The 19,107-nt window shown below is 58.3% G+C and overlaps 1 protein-coding gene across 8 annotated transcripts in view; it reads right to left on the reverse strand.

Moving 5' to 3' along the window:
- Positions 1 to 19,107, reverse strand: part of SORCS2 (sortilin related VPS10 domain containing receptor 2) — a 507,916-nt gene that overhangs the window by 318,338 nt on the left and 170,471 nt on the right. For all 8 annotated transcript variants that reach the window (XM_021100959.1, XM_021100958.1, XM_021100964.1 and 5 more), the window contains exon 2: positions 12,059 to 12,126. In XM_021100959.1, the coding sequence (XP_020956618.1) occupies positions 12,059 to 12,126 (68 nt within the window). The remainder of the gene's footprint in view (positions 1 to 12,058; positions 12,127 to 19,107) is intronic.

The following is a 19,107-nucleotide window of genomic DNA, read 5'->3' on the forward strand; positions in this document are numbered from 1 at the left end:
CCAAGGAATGCAGGAGCCTCTAGAAAAGCCCAGGGAGGAGACTCCCCTAAAGTCTCAGGAAAAGCACGCAGCCTTGTTCACACCTCCATTTTAGCCAGCAGGACCCAGATCAGACTTCTTGAACTGCATGACGATAAATGTGTGTTGTTTGAAGCCACTAAGTGTGTGGTAACTCATTACAGTGGCAAGAAAAAACAACGTACCTGTGCAGCAGCCTGGCTCTTCACCATGGGTTCTCCCAATCCCTGGGCATTGCCTAGCCTCTGCCCCACGGCCCCCGCTGTCTAGACTGCGTCTTCTTCTTCTCCTGCCCTTCTCTGCCTGGTGTACTCCTATTCATCCTTCAAAACCCGTTTCTCAGATCCCTCTTATGGGACCCTGTCCCAGCCTGCCCTGGGGCAGGCCTGGGCACCGCATTCCTGAGGCTCAGCCATGCCTCCCAGGCCACCTTCTGCAGGTCCCATCTTGGACTCTCTTCTCCCACTGGGTGGCCAGGTCCTGGATGGCAGGTGCCTGTGCTCTGGGGATTCTGAATCTTTTGATACCAAAGCAAGTGCCTGACCTATCACAGGTCCTCAGGAAACAGCTGGTGGGTGACTGGGGCTTGGGGTGGTCAGGGTCAGAGGCTCCATCCCACCGCGGGATTTGCAGAACAAGAGGCGGGCCCTTGCGTCGCTGCCCAGGCTCTCCTTTAGCTGGAAGCACAGTCCCACCAGGAAAGGAGACACATCGCATGCTCATCTCATTTCCTCTTGCCTAAATGGCTCTTGAATTTCTCTGCTCTCTGGATCACCAGTAACAGCCTCAGAGGACTTCCCTGGTGGTTCAGCAGGTTAAAGATCTGGTGTTGTCACCACTGTGGCGCGGGTTCCATCCCGACCCAGGAATTTTCACCTGCTGTGGGCGCAGCCCAAAACACGGCCTCGGAGACAAACCCTCCACCCTCTATACACTCAAATGCACATCAGAATCTTAATACTCTGTAATCCAATGTGCCGGAAAGAAAGTCCACGCTTAAAATTCATCCAAAGAAAATAATCAGGAATGTGGAATAAGGTACGAACAAGGCCAAGACCGCAGCTTTCTTTCCATCTTTACATCAGTGAAAGCTGAAAATGACGCAGATGTCTAAAAATGAAGATTTGGCCAAATAAATAATACCTCCTTCATCTGAGGCTGTATTATACAAGCCCCTAAAATAGCGGCTTTGAAAATATGTAGACGTGCCAAAAAATGTTTAATACATAATATTAAATTGGGATTCAAAATTTATAAAGTGTGTATCCATTTGCATCTTCGAAAGACTACTGAAAATACTCATCTCGCACGTTCCCATTTGCGACTCCACGCAGGGGGCAGACACGGGGCGGGGGGTGTTTCCTTGCTGCACTGACTTTACCGTTTCTAAAATTTCCTTGACGATCAAGTGAGATCATTTTTAAAAAGAAGGTTTTTTTTTAGGGAGAATATTCTGGTGAGGAATTCGGCGACATCCTTATCGAGAATTCCTCTTAGAAGGTTTAACGGCCCCGTGCAGGGTCCCGTCTTGAGAGCAGGGTGAGGTGGTTACCACCGAATTCATGAGCGTGCTTTGTGGATTTCAGGTCAGCTCACTGAGTCCCTGGGTGCCTGTCTGTGGCAAGCTTCTGCCAGGGACGGAGATCTCGAAACCCACATCCCAAAAAGAGATAAGGAGGGGCCGGCTGGAAGGGGCCAGGGAGAGCCCAGAGGAGGGGCCAGACCCAGCCGCAGGGGGCGGGGGTGGGGGGGCTGGGGAAGGGCTGGGGGGCGGGGCCATCTGCGCACAGCAGGAGGGGGATGGGGAAGCAGCAGGGGTTGTGCAGAGGCCTGCGGGGGAGGTGCCCTGCCCCTGTGGGTGGGTGAAGGGGGCGATGGGGGAGCTGCAGTGTCAGGAGGCCCCACAGGAAGGAGAATCAGATCATTCCCTCAAAATTCACAGGCTGCCCCTCCCCGTTGAGCATCTGTCTCCCGCATCTCAAAAAAGCATCAGAGACGGTCGTGTAGATTGGGAGGCCGTGCTGTGTGCTCAAAATGTACAGGGTCGCCTGCGTGGGCTGGGCTGTCATCATCACTGCGACAGAAGCCAGACGGCCCTGCAAACCATCCGGAGGCTAAATTCAGAACCAACCCTCGGCTCAGCCGTGCAGAAGAACCCGGAAACCTGTGTGCTTTCTGCTCTCCTCCACTCCTGCCCTGAGAACGCTTCCAGAGCCGGGGATGGCCTTCCTGGACGGCAGGAGCAGGGTCGCCAGAGCCGGACGCAGGAGAGGGAGAGAGGAGACCAGAGGGGACCCACTGCACGTGGTGAGCTCGGGTGGGAAGTGGTGCCCTGGGGTGGGCACCACCCGGAAGCCGGGACACAGGTCTGACTGGGACAGAGCGGACCAGGTGCTCCGTCCCCCTCCAAGGCCAGCAGCTCTGCACCTGTGATGCAGCCTTGGGCTACAGAAGGGTTTGGGACACAAGCTGCAGGTGGCAGAGCTCGGCGAGATGGGTGCTGGGGGTGGTGATGAGAAGCACACACAAGATGCCCCTGTGGCCACAGCACAGAAAGTGGCCGTGTAGGGAGAGCTGCCCTGGGAGAGCAGAGAGCCTGTGGTGCCCAAGGATAGGGATTGAACCTTCTTCCAGGGAGTCCTCCCTGACTACCCCTTCCTCTGCTCCACAGTGCAGGGCTGCCCAGTGCTTTCCTGGTTCTCTCAGCCCCATCACGGTTCCGACAAGCTGCCTTAGCTGGCTTGCTGGCTTCTGTTGACGCTGGTACAATGTGAGTCTTGGGTCATTTATGATAGATTCCTCAGACACAGAGCCTGACGGGAGACAGGCAGGATGGTGCATGGGTGGGAGGGTGGCTGAGGCGTGGACGGACAGATGGGGCAGATGGACCAGTGGATGGACGGAAGACGGATGGGAGATGGGGGGGGAGGCAGGAAAGGAGGAAGCAGTAGGCAGGGAAGACAGTTCTAGGACCAGACGGGGTCCTCCGAGCTGGGACAGAGGGAGCCGGGCCCTGAGGAAGGCCGGGTGCCAGAGTCAAGATGGAAGAAGAAGAGGCTCGGAGGCTGGGGACGCTGAGGGCTGTCCTCAAACGTCCTGGGACCTCTCGGCCGCCCCAGATCAGTCCCCGAGCATTTCACGGGCCACGGGGCCTGACCTCATCCAGCTGTTGATTCAAACTGACTTATTTATTGAATAGACTCAAATCTTGGGAGCTTTTACGTCAGTGCCTCCGTCGATCGCTGTCTGCTGTATCTGCCCAGAGTCTCGTTTAATCAAACTCAGATCTCCACGGTGACGTCCAAGCAAACACAGACAGAGCCTGTCCCGGGGGTGGGACGCAGCTGGGGGAAGCCGGCTGGGCACTTGGGGTACGAGGCTGAGCATGGAGGAAGCCCTCTGACACCGCCTCGGCCTCAAGGGTTGTACTCACGGGCCCTGTTGTCATCTTCACGGCCACCGCGAGGTCTGCGCCATCAGGATCACGGTACAGACGGAGCCAGGAGAAGCCACACGGGGGAAGGCGCAGAGACAATGGAAACCAGGTCTGTCTGGGGGCGCTGACCACGCAGCCCCAGCCTATGGTGGAACCCTGGTGCCAGCCTTCAGTCCACAGTGAACCCACCGCCATCTGAGACTCTCTAAAATCGTGCCCGCTCTTCCTGGGTCACAGAGGGCCAGGCTCACCGTCACTTTAATGTCCCTACAAGTGCCCAGCACGGCCGACCTGCTGGCACAGCAGCGCCTTGTTGGCCCGGACATTCGGGCCCCTGAGAGACAGCCTGTGATGCCCTGGAAATGCCCTGGGCTTCTGGAACACTCTGCACATAGGGCCTGGCTCCGCCCGCCTCGCCTTCTGGATGGTCCGGCCCGGCCGGGTGGACGTCCCAGGCCCCAGACTGCCGCAGGCTCCAGTTCCCTAGACCCCACATCCTCAACACACAACCTGAAGTTGAAAGAGGGCGAGGAAGACACCCTGGGGACATAGGACCAAGTCTGAGACAGAGTCATCACCCAGGAACACGACAGGGAGGCAGACGTGGACTGAGACCCTCGGAGGCCAGCTCTCCTGGAAGGTGACGTCTAGGAGGCAGTTTCCCCCAGCTTGTTCCTCGGAAGCCAACCCCAGGAAACGCTCCGCAGAACCAGTATAAGAGACTACTTAAAGCACATAAACGAAACAAAACTTAAGTAAACAAATTAAATAAGTAAATTAAATGTTTAATAAAATAAAATCTCTCTTTTTTTTTTTTTTTTTTTTTTTGGTCTTTTTAGGGCCACACCCACAGCTCGTGGAAGTTCCTGGGCCAGGGGTTGACTCAGAGCTGCAGCTTGGGGCCTCGGCCACAGCCACAGCAACGCCAGATCCGAGGCACACCTGCGACCTACACCACAGCTCACAGCAACGCCGGATCCTTAACCCACTGAGCGAGGCCAGGGATCAAACCCACATCCTCATGGATAATAGTCGGGTTCTTAACCCGCTGAGCCACAATGGGGACGCCCAGAATTCCAATGAAATAAAATAAAAATGACAAAGCTCACGGAGTCAGATGGAAGGTGGAGAAATGAGGCACAACCTTCTCCTGGGGACGCACGACGCTCCCTGGTGCGTCAGAGACCCCAGTGTGTCCTGCTGCAAAGACGCCCGGCTGGATTTCTTCCACCTAAGTTCATTTCCCTAAACTATACAACCACCCTGTGCGTATTTTCTGGAAACACCTATGATCCGCTGGCCTGTCCATCAGCAAACATTCCCCTCACCCCGCCACCGCTGGCGTTGGCTTTGACCTGTGACTTGCGTTGGCCCAAGGAAATTCGCAAACGTGAGTAGGCAGAAGCCTTGTAGGCGCTTGTGCGAGGGGAGCGTGGCTCCCGCGCTCCTGTGCTGTGTGTGTGGGAAGAACGTGTCTTGTGGTCTCTGAGCAGTCAGCGGCTCGAGCACAAGTGCAGATGGAGCTGAACCAAGCCCCCAACCTGCAGCTCAGGTGGCTGCCAGCACCCCTAAGGCCACCAAAGCCCAGTGGCCCCAGGGGGTGAGAAGAAGGGGCTGGTGCATGCTGGGTGGGGGTGGGGTGACTTGTTACACAGCGTTATCGTCACAGCAGCTGACCAACACACCATCCTGCAGAAATACTCGTCTGAGAATTGCACTGTGAGACATTAAGAAAGATGACACGGAGGAACAGGAGGCAACATCCTTAGGAGGTGCTGGGAAAGAAGGATGACCCGTGATGGGTGCTCAGGTCACAGCCGGAGGACACCCGTCTTGATTAAGGGCCCTGGAGAGGACTGGGCTGTTCGCAGAGGCAGGGGTTTAAGCAAAAGGTAGGCGAGAGAAAGATGTGGGCACAAGATACGAACAGGTAGATCCCGGAGGAGGGGACCTGAGCAGTCGATCAGCGAAGGGGAGTAGGTCCAGCCTCTCGAAGAATCGTGCAAACGCAAAATCACCTGCTCTGCGTTCTCCCCCTGCTTGGACATGTCAAGTCTGATGCGTCCAGGGACGTGGGCTGGGAGCTTGGCGAAAGGGGAGACAAAGGAAGCTGGGGACATGTAGGAACACCCTCTGCAGCCCTAGTGGGAACAAGGAAATCCGGAGGATAAAAACCCTCACGCTCCCAGAGCGGGGAAGGCATCGATCAAGCAGCTTCCATGTGCTACAGGGATAAATTAACAAAACCGAGGCCGGGCTGTAAATCACATTTCTAACGGCAGCACGGTGCCACTTGTATTAATTTTTAAAACACACTAAACCGCAGAACACATCGACTGTGGATAGACGTGTACGCGTGTACTTAACACATGACGTGCCCTTGGGGACGGGCTACGCGAATTTCAAGGCCGTGGTAATTCTGGGAGGCGGGGTGGGGCGTCGGGGGGAGAGAGGAGAGGGCTGGGCTTGATCGGAATCTTCACAGTGCATTTCTTTAAGAGACAGAGGTCCCATGGAGAAAAGAATTAACATCTATTACAGCCAGAGAACCAGTATTGGGCTCGTTTAGGTTCTGCTGCGGTAAGAGCTGAGCCCCAAATGACAGTGGCTTAGCCCATATATCCCTGCTCAGCGTCCACGGGTTCAAACAAGTCACAGGACCCGAAAACAACCACAAGGGAGGCCAGGGATGGGAGGAAAATCTTGGACTGTCTGGTGAGCACTAGGCTGTCTCTGGCATGCGGGTACCCAAGCAGATACTGCACTTGCTGTGTGTGTTCAAGATTTCATGATGAAGGCAAAGGAGAACCACAGCCCCCACCTCAAGAAAAGGGTGGGGTTCCACCAAGTCACTCAGAAAACCTAAAACCCACCCACCCCCCAAAATTCCTGAGGTTGCCCCCGGCCGCAGGTCCTGCCCAGATCACACACGCCGGTGGACGAGCAGAGCTGGCGTGGCCTTCGTACCACCCAGGCGTAGCCTGAACTGGGCCGTGGGCCTGGGGCTACCATGAGGTCCCAGCCGGTCCCAGGGCTGCATCATCATAGCAAAGGGAGGCAGAGCATAGGAAGGTGGCCGAGGTCAGCGCTCTCTCTGGCTCAGAGTGCTCCCAGCCCCTCGTTCTGCCTGACAGCATGGGGGCCAACGCTGCGCGCCGGGATCCCACACCACCCCCTAGGATGTAGACAAGAAGGGTTTTCCTGGTCCTGGCAGAGGTTCTCAAGGGTCGTAGCACCATGCTTCCATCTATTCGTCCATCTGTCAATCCATCCATCATCTGTCCATCTGTCCGTCCATCCTCCCTGGGAGGCCAGCAGGATGCTGAGCCTCACTCCTGCCAGCCCAGCCCCTGGCTACTCCAAGGGTGGTCCCTGGACCAGCCACCTGGGCACCCGGGAGCCTGTTAGAACACAGACCAGGAAGTCTGAGGGGCACCGCGGCCACCATGCCCTCCCGGGCGGTTCTGCCCAGGGTACCTCTGAGAGGGCCCTACACCGAGTCCACATCTCCCAAGCCAGGGCCTGAGTGGCGGTCGTTTTAAGGGCTTTACAAGCGACTTTTACGGACCTCCCACTGAGGACCCGCCATCTACACAGGGCCATTGCCCAGCCCTCAATGGCTTGCGTTGACCTTTTAAGGAGCATTTGTGGCCTCATTGGTCATGGGGATACGGCTTCGGAAACGCCAACAGGGCCCCGCCAGACCCTGGCCCGGGTTGGCCGGCAGCAACCGGGAGCTCCTGAAATCCCATGCCCTGCAGTTGTCCAGATCAAGCAATACCAGCTGTGGGCATCGTCCAGGGCTGCTCAGAGTGCCCAGTGGACCAGCAACACCAGCATCACCTGGGACGTGTCGAAAAGGCGGCGTTTTGGGCCCCACCCAGACCGAGGCTTCAGAATCTGAACTTCAACCAGACCCCAGGGGATCCACTCACCCCTGAGGGGGGGGAGCTCTTCTTGGGGAGACAGACTCTGGGCTGGGGACATTATTGCCCTCGAGGAGCAAAAACTGGTTCTTGAGGGGCATGAAAAATCTTGCCGTTGGCATAGAAAGCGCACAGCACACACGGAACTTAAGCGGAACTGCCGTTACAGGTGGAGGGTGATTCGGAGAGAAACTACGCAGGCGTCTTGCAGGAGCGAAGGGGCCATCAGCCGACCTCGGCTTTCAGACTGAAAGGCCGGCCTCCAGGAGCTTCCTCGGCTCCTGCAGAGAGCCCTGAGCCTTGGGAGACGCTCTGCCATCCTCCTGCAGGAAAGACGGGGTGCAGGAGCAGAGGGGGGCCCTATGGATCATTGTCTCCGATTTCCCTCCTTCCAGCACTGTTTCTGCTCCTTCTAACGTCATTCGGCCCCATCATGGAGGAGGCGCAAACCGCACGGGGGGCCTTTAGCTGCCCCGCGGGCACCATGATCTTTTTTTTTTTTGTCTTTTTGCTATTTCTTTGGGCCGCTCCTGCGGCATATGGAGGTTCCCAGGCTAGAGGTCCAATCGGAGCTGTAGCCACCGGCCTACACCAGAGCCACAGCAACACGGGATCCAAGCCGCGTCTGCAACCTACACCACAGCTCACGGCAACGCCGGATCGTTAACCCACTGAGCAAGGGCAGGGACCGAACCCGCAACCTCATGGTTCCTAGTCGGGTTCGTTAACCACTGCGCCACGACGGGAACTCCCACCATGATCTTTGACGCTCGTCCCTGCGGCTTGTGGCTCTGCCTACCCATGAGCCCCGCCTGCGCCTGGACCAGGGACGGGGAAGGGGGGGTGGGATGCACACGTGTCCCGCCAGGGCGAGTGAGCAGGACACACGTGTGCATGTGTGCGTGTCGAGTCCCTCGGGCCTTGCGGGAGAAGGGCGGGGCATCCTCTCCCTGAGGACGGAGAGGCGGCAGGGAAGACGGGGGACGGGGCGACGGGCAGGCGCAACAGCCACTGGGGGAATCCGATCCAGGTGCGATCACCAGAGCGCGGTGGTGGTACTGGGCTGAATGGAGGCACCAGAAAGACAGGTCATCCTGACCCCCAAGGACTGCGTGTGAACTTATTTGGAAAAGAGGCCTGTGCCAGTGTGATGAAGTTAGAGCTCTCGAGATGCGACCACCCTGGATACCCCGGGTGGGCCCTGAATCCAAAGATAAGGGACTTTATAAGGAACCCACAGCGGGAGGCCGTGTGAAGATGGAGGCGGAGGCTGGAACCTTGAACCTCCAGGAGCTGGGAGCAGCAGGATGGAACTCACCTCCCAGTGGCTACCCACAGCCCAATTTCCAATTTCTAGCCTGTAGGAATGTGAGAAAACAAATTCCTGTTGCCTGAAGCCTCCAGGGTTGGTCTTTGTTCCAGCAGCCCCAGGACACTTGCACAGACTGTAGATGCAGGCCGGGGCGAGGCCAGCTGGCTCGTCCAGTTACCATGAGCCTCGGGAGGCACCAGGAGGGGTGGTGGGCCAGCTCCAGGCACGTCCAAGCCCTGCCACCAACCGGGAGCTGTTCCAGCACAGGGCGGGGGTCCGTCCCTCACACCCTCTCTTACACTGATGCAAAGGGGCCTAGAGGCTGAGCAGAGAACAGCGCCCTGGCAGAAGGGAGGGACAGAGGTCTGGACCATCCAACGAAGCCAGCCCTTCCCTGTGGCCCATTAAAAATGCAGGACAATTAAAAATGCATTCAGCGTAGATCTCAGGAAGTCATTTCCAGAATGTAAATACCACACCTGTCGTTAAAAGTGTATTGTGATTGCACAGGAGAATTCTTGCGAGGCCGGGTGCACGGTGCCTGAGTGTGCCTCTGATAATCCCCTTGAGCACGTACGTGTTCTCCGGGCAGAGGCACCCTCAACCTCCCTTAGCGGCGGCGGAGGGCAGGTGGCAGCCCGATATCGGCCAATGGCCATGCTTCCCTCTACACGGGTCCCCAGACAGACAGGACACGAGCAGATCCTGCTCAAAGAAGTAAATGCCATTAGTGGTTAAATGCAGAAACTGCCCACCCCCGCTAGGGCTCGAAGACCCGCAGGTGAAAACGGTACTGGGGTCCCTCTGGGCCGGCAGGTCAGCCGGCTCTGGCAAAGTGGTCAGCCCGAAGCCAGCCAGGAGGCAGGGCTCCGCTGTGGGGGGCGGGGTGGGGGTGGCCTCCCTCCCGGAAAAGCACTTGGCGCCGCGGCACGCCAGCCGTAAAACTGCTTGGACCGTCTGGCTCAGAAATCCAGCTCCCTCGGATGCTGCGCAGGGAACTGCATGGAGAGGAAGAGGACGTGCCTACGTTTCTCACGGCAGCGGCAGCAGCAGCAGCAGCGCTCAGAGTTCAAATGAATCAATTCAAGGGGCGAGCTCACGGCTGCAGAAAACGGGGATGCAGACCATGGCACGACGTGGAAAGCCTGGGAACAGACTACAGATATGAAAGAAAGAAGACATACGGCTGCATCCTATGTCCAACCGTACCACTATCCCGCCGAGGAGACAGAGGAGAAGCAGAGAGAGCAATTGCGCCCAACCAGGGCGGGGGGGTGGTGGTGAACGTTCTTGAAATGACTAATGTTTTGCATGTATTTCTAATACAGGAGAGGAAACGTCTGAGTCTAGAAACCAGGATGCGAAAGGAGCGGGGATGATTAAAATCGGCTGATTTGCTCTGGAGAAAAACCCCATGTGGACCGCGTGCTGGGCCCAGGACGGTTCCTCCGCCACCTCCTTCAGACCTCACAGCCTCCTGCCCACGGATGCTTCATTCCCCTTTCACGGATCAGGGGACGCAGGCTGGGGCAGGAGGAGGCCCCGTGGAGCAGCTCTGAGCAAGCGGTTTGGTTTCCCGGCTTCCCCACCTGCTTCTGAAGAATTCTGAGTCTGGACGCCTGGTGCCCCAGCCGTGGGGCTGCCCAAGGTCATTCCCAGCCCCACCCCCAAGCCCCACGAGGACGTGCAGCAAATTTCGACGACACCCAGCAACTCTGAGTCGGCCCAGCTTACACCAGCAAGGACCGCGAGCTCTGCAAGCCGCAGTGGCGACTCCTTCCATCTCTCTGGCTCCAGCCATGCAGAGGTACTGCCGGGGGCCAGAGGACCAGCACCGGCGCTCAGGGTGGACCAGCCAACGTTCATGCAGACCTGAGCTGACAGGTGGGCATTGGGGGATGCGTCAGTGGAGAATCCTGCTCGGAGGAGAAGAAGACTCAAGCTCTCAAGAACCTCTCTCCGGTTTGCAGCCAAGGCCCCCGGCAGGAGGGAGCCCTCCTGGGGCCGGTTCTCGCCAAGGAGCCCTGACGCCCGTCCTCAACCGAGAACCTTCAAAGGGCGGCCCGTGAGGGGTCACAGAGGCTCACGCCGCTCTCTGCTCTCACCCCAAACAGTGAAGGAGCCTGGAGGGGCGTTGTTACCAGCCACCTCCTTGGCGGGTGAGCTGCTTCGAGGCACAAGGCTACAATGTACCAACCCAGGAAGAAGCAGGGGTGGCGGAAAACATCTGTCGCTGGTTCCTTTGCAGGGACAGGCGATGGGACTGCAAAGCAAGCTGGCGTCTGGGAGGCGAACCCACGGCTGAGAGGGGCGGGCTAGGAGAGGCGCTTCCGCTGGCGAAGGGAAGGAAAACACGGGGCTCCCCGGCCTGGCCTCACCAGCACCAGAGGACCGCGACACAGTTCCTCATCCAGCCACGATGGCACCCAGCTCAAAGGTCATTTCAGCAGCTTCCCAGAGCATCCCGGAACCCCCCCCCCCCCCGGTAAGAACCGACGGGGAGCCACCCAGCCCCTTTGCCGCGAGCAAAGCTAAAAGCCGAAACTAAATCAACTCAAGGTGACTGCACACGGATCAGGCGTCCTGATCAGCAGCTTTTGGAGTTTCTCATGGCTTTTCAAATAGAAAAAGGAATTCATTCTCACTGGAGAAACACATCTTGGAAACCAAAACGGTTCGACACCTGGAGAAGGGGGCCGTGGTGAGGGGTGCTTGCGGGACACAGAAAGCATCCTTGCCCGAGAGAAGTTTTAAACCACAGCCCAAGAGGCTGGGAGCCTCCCTCCCGCTTCCTGGGGGCACAGAGGTGAACCCCAAAGAGGATGAGAACCAAAATGAGGTCTCGAATCCTCCTTCTCTACCGCCGGATTAACGGCATCGGCGTGTTCTTGGGACTGAATTCGCATCTCACACACGAAGAGATCGCGGCCCTTCTTTATTTACCGAGCTCTCAGGCTGAGCTGGGAAGAAAGAAAGACGCCTGGACGGCGAGGATAACCGCTGTGTTTGGTGGACCCGGGAGCTGCCCTGGAGCGCAGAGCTCAGGCAAAGGAAATTGTGCACTGACCTGAATTCACAACGCCGAGCCCCTTCCCTGGGGGAGGGGGAAGCAAGGGGAGGGCAACACAGAAAGACACGGAAGAAAGCAGAGGAGCTTTCTGTGCTCATCTGTTCTCCAGCCCTGTCGCGCCGCTGACGAAACTCTTAATTAGCTTTCAGCTTCTCCTATATGCATTTTCTAGCCAAAGAAAATCTCGAGCCTGCCAGCTCCCGGGGACAGCTCCAGCCGGGCCTTGGGATCTCAGACCCCAGCCCCCGAGACACGTGGGTGTGCAAGGAGAAAGGCCCAGCCTCGGGCTGACTTACCGCCACAGAGAACTTTCCAGAACCTTCCCCATGTCTGCGTGGTAGTACTTCGTCAGAATCAGGATCACCTGTGGTGGCGACAAAGACAAACAAAGGCAGAAATCAGCGGGTTTCAAGGTTCTCAGAGCGGGATACAGACACACGCACACCCGCCCCGGATGCCAGGTCTCCGCCAACGTCGGCGGCCGGGCCTCCCCCACTCGGCCGTCCGGAGCCCCGGTGCCCTCGCGCCAGAGCTCACAGCCACAGCGCGGGGTCCTGCTCCTCAGGACGACTTTGGAAACGTCCCATTGCATCGAGGCCCTCCCAGAAGCGGCCCCTTGACGGGGACCACACTCAGCCCTGGACAATCGCGAGCTGCGGTCAGCGGTGGTCCTGGTGAGCACAGACCGTAAAGGGCCGGGCTTCCGAAGACGGGCTTGGTCCCACCAGCGCCGTGGAGAACACCCCGGAACACGGCTGGGGCCGCACGCAGGACAAGGGCTGTGCGTGCTGTCCTTACGTCCCCAGAGTGGCGGCTGACCACAGAGCTGATGGCTGGGGCTGGGAGGGCGGCCCAGGGTGTCAGGGAGCGCTGGAGGGCCCGTGAGGCATCACCGGCACCCACGCTTTTTGGTGGTGCCAAACGATTCAGAACACACACGGGGCCCACTTAACACAGCGTTTGCATCTCATGCCTGCCTGGGTGGGAGACGCGGTGGTTCATAAAAACGAAAATCAATGTGTGTAAGAGCACCCCGAAGTTCTCCCCCCAAAGCATCTGAACCACAACAACAAGAAAATGAGGCCTCGTTCACCTGCCCGGTGGGAAGAGGCTCCATCCCCAATTACTACCCGAGCCACTGTGTTTTCATGTACATCAAATTTCATCTCACTCACTGCCAATCCCCATTAGCCACTCCTAATATCCCCGTTGCCATGGGAACCCCGGGAGGTAACATGGGAACACCCCAGTTCCCAGCAGAGCCGTTAGCCTGCTTAATTTGGGGTCACCACACTGGCCATCTCCAAGTTGGCTTCCCTCTCACAAGCAGGACTTTCTCTGCTCTGTTTTCGGGGGCGGAGATGCTGCAGCAGCTTGACTGGTCCTTCTTTGCCGGGTGATTAAAAGCAGGGAAGATCGGGGGAGGAGACATCAAGCGAGATGGGATGGTGTGCATTTAGAGGCAGCGATGATTAAAAAAAAACCCGAGGCCCCGTCTGCGGAGGCGCGCTCAGCCCGCCGGGCTGGGGAACAAAGCGACTTTCTCCTGCCAGGCGCTCAGCTGCCCGAGTCAAGCAGGAATTCTCTGAAGATCCGGGAGGCAGCAGAACGACAGGGCCTGGGCGTGCAGGAGACAAGCGTATTTTTAACCTATTGATTCACATTTTATAGTCTTGCTGTTCCCAGAGGGGATTTCCAGACGCCAGAGTGTGACAGCTGGAAGGGACCTCAAAGTCTGTTTAATTTGGCCCCATCCAGGGCAGAACCCTCAACCCACAGCCTCACCGAGCACCTGCCATCTGAGCGGCACTCGCACACCCAGCGGGACAGGGCTCAGCCCCTACCTCAGTGCCCCCGGGGGTTGAGCTCTGTCTCCTGGGAAGTTCTGCCCTTGGGTTCTAGTTCTGCCCCAGGCAGGACCAGCTCCCCCTCCCACCCTGCTTCTGGGTGAGGCCGACCCCCGCCCCCAACTCGTGCCTGCCCCTGTATTCTCAGCTCCAGCCATTCCTGTCCTTGTGCACAGGCTGTTCCTTATCTTGGGACCCTCTTCTGCCACCACCTCTAATTCGTTGGCAAAATCCTACTCAGCTTTCAGATCTCAGGCTAACTGGCGCTGCCTCCAGGAAGTCCCCCAGCTCCCTGCCCTGGATTCAAAGTCCCCTCCAAACGCCTTCAGACCCTGCACTTCCTGCCCCGCCCCCTCCCCACCCATGTGGCACAGCTCACAGGGTCTGTACCACTAATGGATAGCGAGCCCTTTGAGGGAGAGGACCCTGTCTTGTTTTATGTCCCAGCGCTGGGCACAGCACCTGCTGCATAAAAGCCTCAAACCGCTCACTGAAAGAAATAGGGTGGCATGTCCCCAGGTGAGGATAACGAAGGCACTGGGGCCAGGCAGAGGCCAGTGCCCGGGCATCTCTCACAGGTCACTCTCCTTCTGTCGGGGGGCACCTTCCCTCTTCCTGCAGGGGCACCACTACTCTCCTGGCACCACCCTAACACTCAGCCAAAGCGAGTCTGGAGTCCCGAGGCCAGGACCCAGGCCGTGCCAGCTGGGGGCTCATGCTGAGATGGTCTGTGTGGGACACGGGGGCGAAGAGAGCAGGGCGGCCCGGCCAGGACCCTGACCCTGCAGCTGGCAGCGGGAAGGACACCTCTGCCTCGGGGTCAGAGCCTCCAAGCCCCATGCTCCTCTGTTTCCGGATCGACGGTGAGGAAACAACACAACGTCTCGTGGGAAGATGAGGATGAAGCTGGCAGCACCTGGCAAGTGACCCCCAGCACCTTGTGAGCACCTGAGGTGCCAGCTGGGCGCCAGGGACACGACCCCCCTCATCATCACTGCCCCTGAACCCCACAGGGCACTGGAGTTATTCCCCCACTTGGCAGTGGAAGCTTTAAATACTGTGCTGAGGAGATCCCCTCGTGGCTCAGCAGAAACAAACCTGACTAGTATCCATGAGGACGCGGGTTCGATCCTTGGCCTCACTCAGAGGGTTAAGGATCTGGCGTCACCGTGAGCTGTGGTGTAGGTCACAGACACGGCTTGGATCCTGCGTTGCTGTGGCTGTGGTGTAGGCCGGCAGCTGTAGCTCCGATTGGACCCCTAGCCTGGGAACCTCCATATGCTGCAGGTGCAGTCTAAAAGAAAAAAAGGAAAAATAAATAAATACTGTGCAAAGAAACGCCTCATCCAGTTTGCAGGCGAGCTGGAACGTGATCCCAAACTATGCGCCTTCAGGGCTGGGCTCTCAGCTGCCATGTCCCAGAGGAAACTTGTATTCAATGTGGTTTCAAAGAACTAAAAGGCATGAGGGGCCTTCGGGTCCGCAGCCAGCAGGTCGGGAAAGGAAATTTCCCAGAGCTATTCTTCCAGCAGCTGGTTTGATCTGGTGGGAGAAGCATCTGGAATGTGAGCTGGGGCTTCTGTGTCCAGGCCGCTGCCCAGGGTTTCTTCCACCCAGAGGCAACTGAGCCCACAGCTCCCTGCATCCTTGGGAACAGTAGGGAACATCCAGGGAAAAGAGAAGTTGCTCCTGCAGGGGGAGGACCGGCCACAGCATCACCGTCACCCCAGGTCCCATTTTCTCACTCCCCATCTGCCGGAGTGCCCACCCCCTGGGGTGGGGGGTGCCGGGGCCCTGGGGTAGGCAGGCTCACCGGGCGCTGGGGTGGGGGCGCTGGGCGTCTGGGCTGTGCCAACTCTGCACATGGACAGCATGAGCTCGTCAGCTCCTCACGAGGCCCCCCCACCCTGGGGAGGGGCAGCTACTGTCGTTCCCATTTTACTGATGAGGAAACCGAGGCCCAGAGCTGCCGAGGGACTTGGCTGACATCGTCCGCTGCAGCACAGGGGCCTCCCAAGGCCTGGCCAGGACGCCCACTGGCTCCGTGGTCATTGCGGCCCCACATCTCCACGATGTCTGCCTTGCAGGCAAATGGCAACAGCCCTGGGAAAGGACTTTGAAGCAGCCTTACCCTTGTGTGCCGTCCAAGAGCTCAAGAATAATCAGAAAAAAACAAAAAACGCAAACACAGGTTCCATTCTGTTGTCAGTCAAAAAGCATGTTTGCATCCCCAAAGCGGGGGCGAAGGGGCAGCAAGAACTCAGGGCTGACTGTGACTCTGAAACCAAACTGCCCCCAGAAAAAGGGAAACACTGGGAGCTGGCCTGTGAGGCCCCAGAAGACCCCCCCCCCCAATATCACTGACATCCTCAGGCCCAGCAAGACAGGGCCCTCCAGGCGGGTCTCGTGTGGGGCCTCGTTGCTCATCAGGGGGTCTGGACCAGCCCACAGGCTTCCCAGGAGATCCTGGAAGTGCAGAACCTGCATGAGGCCCTGATCCAGACCTGCTGGTTCAGAAGCTGCCTTTCAATGTTTGAGAAGCTGCACTGGCAGGTCCTCACCCTTGAAAAGGCCTGCGTCCTCGAGTCTCATGCCTGCCTACATGAGACACGGCGCCTCCTCAAATCATTCACGAGGGCCCTGCCCTCCCCATCCTCACGCTGCTGACCTGTTCCCCTTGACCAGTCACTGCCCTCAGGCACGCACTCACTGCCAGGACGTCCGGTCTCCCCAGGGCCTTTGCACATGCTGGTATCTGTGTTTGGAGTGCTCCTCTGGCCCTCTGCACAGTCTCCCTCCTGCTGCCGAGTGAGTTAACCAGCAGAACAATGGCTCCAAGAAGCCAAAACTGTTTTGTGATGTGGCCTTTCCCCCGTGCACCTGCCCAGGTGTAGACGCAGGCTCTGGCATGTGTATGACATTCCGTCACCTTGGAACACCAGATTTTATGGATTTGGAAGCCCACCTGAGGACCGAGGCCCAGAAAGGGGAAGGATCCAGCCCAGGATGACCTGGATATGTCCCCTGGCAGAACCCCACTCCTGGCTCTGCACTGTGACACACTGCCCCCCACAGGAGAGATGCCAACAGTGGGAAGGAGGTCAGGTCCTTCCCCAAACCCTCCAACGATGACAATGATAACAGCAAATACTCATACACCACTTCTCCACACCTTACATGCACCAACGGCCCCATTACATAGATGAGCAAACTGAGGAACAGAGAGATTAAAACAACGGCCTCAAGAACCCAACGACTTACACATGGTGGGCCTTAGATGTGGGAACAAGTAAAGCAAATCAGGAATCAAATGTTAGGAAGAGAAAAGGGAGGTCAAGATGGAAGGCAGAGAACAAGGTGTTTTATGCTGGCTTTTAAGTATTCATTCAACAAACAGTCTAATCTCTCAATATGCCTGCCGGGCGTGGAGATCCACCAAGGAGAAGGCAGTCAGGGTCCACAGGGCCCACTGAAAATGACATTCCCTCTGCACACATGCTTCCAGGATGCTCGGAGGAGCAGCCAAGTCGTAGGCGTGTGTTTCACGCTCTACAAACTCGCATTCAAGCACAGCGAGGGTGGGAGGCCGCCCCCGCGGGGATTTTCACGTAGGATTTTATGGAGAGTCTGGGACAAGCCCACACACAAAGGGAGGGTTTCTGCACCCCACCCCACCCCCAGAAGATCCTTTATGGAGGCCTGATCCGGTTACAGCATCTCACATCCTGTTCCAAAAAGGATGAGGTTCTCAGTGAGGCCAGTGGGGGCGGGCGGGGGGTGCTTCCTGGGCCCTGGCAGGGGGTCCCTTGGGGGGTCCCTCGGGGTACAGAAGATCTCCGTGTGTTTCACCTGCACCAAGGCTAGTCGTGCCCCACTGCCTGGACAAACTCTCTGTTCCCCTGAGTCCCTGTTTACTCGTCTCAGATACGGGGACAAACGTCCTTGCTCCATCCCCCGTGACCTCACGGAAAGGTGACGGTGCCTCGGAGAGGGGGTATCAAAGGCCTTTAAAACCTGTAAAGCGCTCCCCCAGGGGAACGGCTCTCAAGACACAGGAGGGATCCCCTGATGTCACTGCCTGAAAAGAGGAATCAGCCAAATACCCACAGTGCACTGGGAACTCCCTGTTTCATCTCCCTGTTCTCAGGAGATGCTCCCCGGGGCGGGGGTGGAGGGACGCAGCCCAGTCGAGTGCCCCCCTACAGACAGGACGTGGGATTTGAGAGGGCTGGGGACTGCACGTGCTGGGCACGGCGGCTGGTCCACGGCTGGTGGTGAGGAAGGCGAGGCCGTCAGGGTGACTTTCCTCCCGTGCCATCTGCGGGACGGCAGCTCAGGCGGACCTTGTGTGAGGCCTGCGGGCACCCCCCTGCCTTGAGCCTCAGGCCTGCCAGGGTCACCGTGTCCCCTGACCTCTCTGGACCCAGCGTCCTCCTCTGTCCTGGGGGACAAGGCAGAGGCTTCCCCAACAGCAGAGCTTTGCGGGGCCCCATCCGGAGGGTACAGACCCCCTAACAGACAAGCCGGGGCGGGAGGCTGGTGTCCTTGCTCTGGCCCTTGGCAGGACGCGAGTCCAGGGAGGTAAAGGCTGGCCAGGATGAGGGGAAGAGCCGCAGGCAGGAGGGGAGTCTAACTCGCTCACGAAGGAGCCTCTTTCCAGGCCCCTGGGACACACCGCGGTGGGGACACAGCAGCCAGCAGAGGGACAGCCCGTCAGCCCCGTGGCCCAGCGCTGCGCTCTGGGGGGCCCTCTGCAATGTCCTGTGCAGAGGGGGTGACGGAGGTCCAAAGTCACTGCCTGGACACTGTTTATATCTAAGGACCGGAAACACCCTGCAGGTCCGCCCCCGGGCCCCGCCACTCGCCGGAGGCATGGGGACACCACACAGACGTCCAGGAGGAAGGATGTGCCACAGACAGGGCGGGAAGGCCCCAGGAGGGCATGCGGATGACAGGAGCCAGCGGACGGGCAGCGCCACGACACCTGTGCACAAGGGGAGGGGCGAAGCCACCGCGTCGCACACTTGGAAGTGGTTAAAATGGGGATTCCTCGAGTTTTACCGCAATTAAAGGAATGAGAGGGAGGCAAGGAACTAGATTCACGTCCACTTTGAGATGAGCGAAGACAGGCTGGGAGGGACCGTGAGAAACTTGACCCGGGTGACCTCTGGGGGAGGGTCAGGAGGGAGGGGCTTTTCACTGGGAACCTTCACCACCTGCAGCCCTTTGAACCCGTGTATCGCCTGTTCCACCTGCACCCGTCAGGGACGAGCGTGCACGTGTGTGTCACCAGGTGTCACCAGTGACAACCGAGGCCCTCGGGTCTGAACACAGTCCTCCCTCCTGTCCTCACACGGGAAGGGGGCTCACGTCCGCGCCCGAGGGGCTGCCCCTGTGGCAGGTGAGGATGGACCAACGACAGAACTCAGTCGGCGCTCAATAAATACCCCTTTCCTCCCTCCACCCCACCACCATGAAGGCCACCGAGAACCCTCTTT

The sequence above is a fragment of the Sus scrofa genome, chromosome 8, assembly GCF_000003025.6.
Source record: "Sus scrofa isolate TJ Tabasco breed Duroc chromosome 8, Sscrofa11.1, whole genome shotgun sequence".
NCBI lineage: Eukaryota > Metazoa > Chordata > Mammalia > Artiodactyla > Suidae > Sus > Sus scrofa.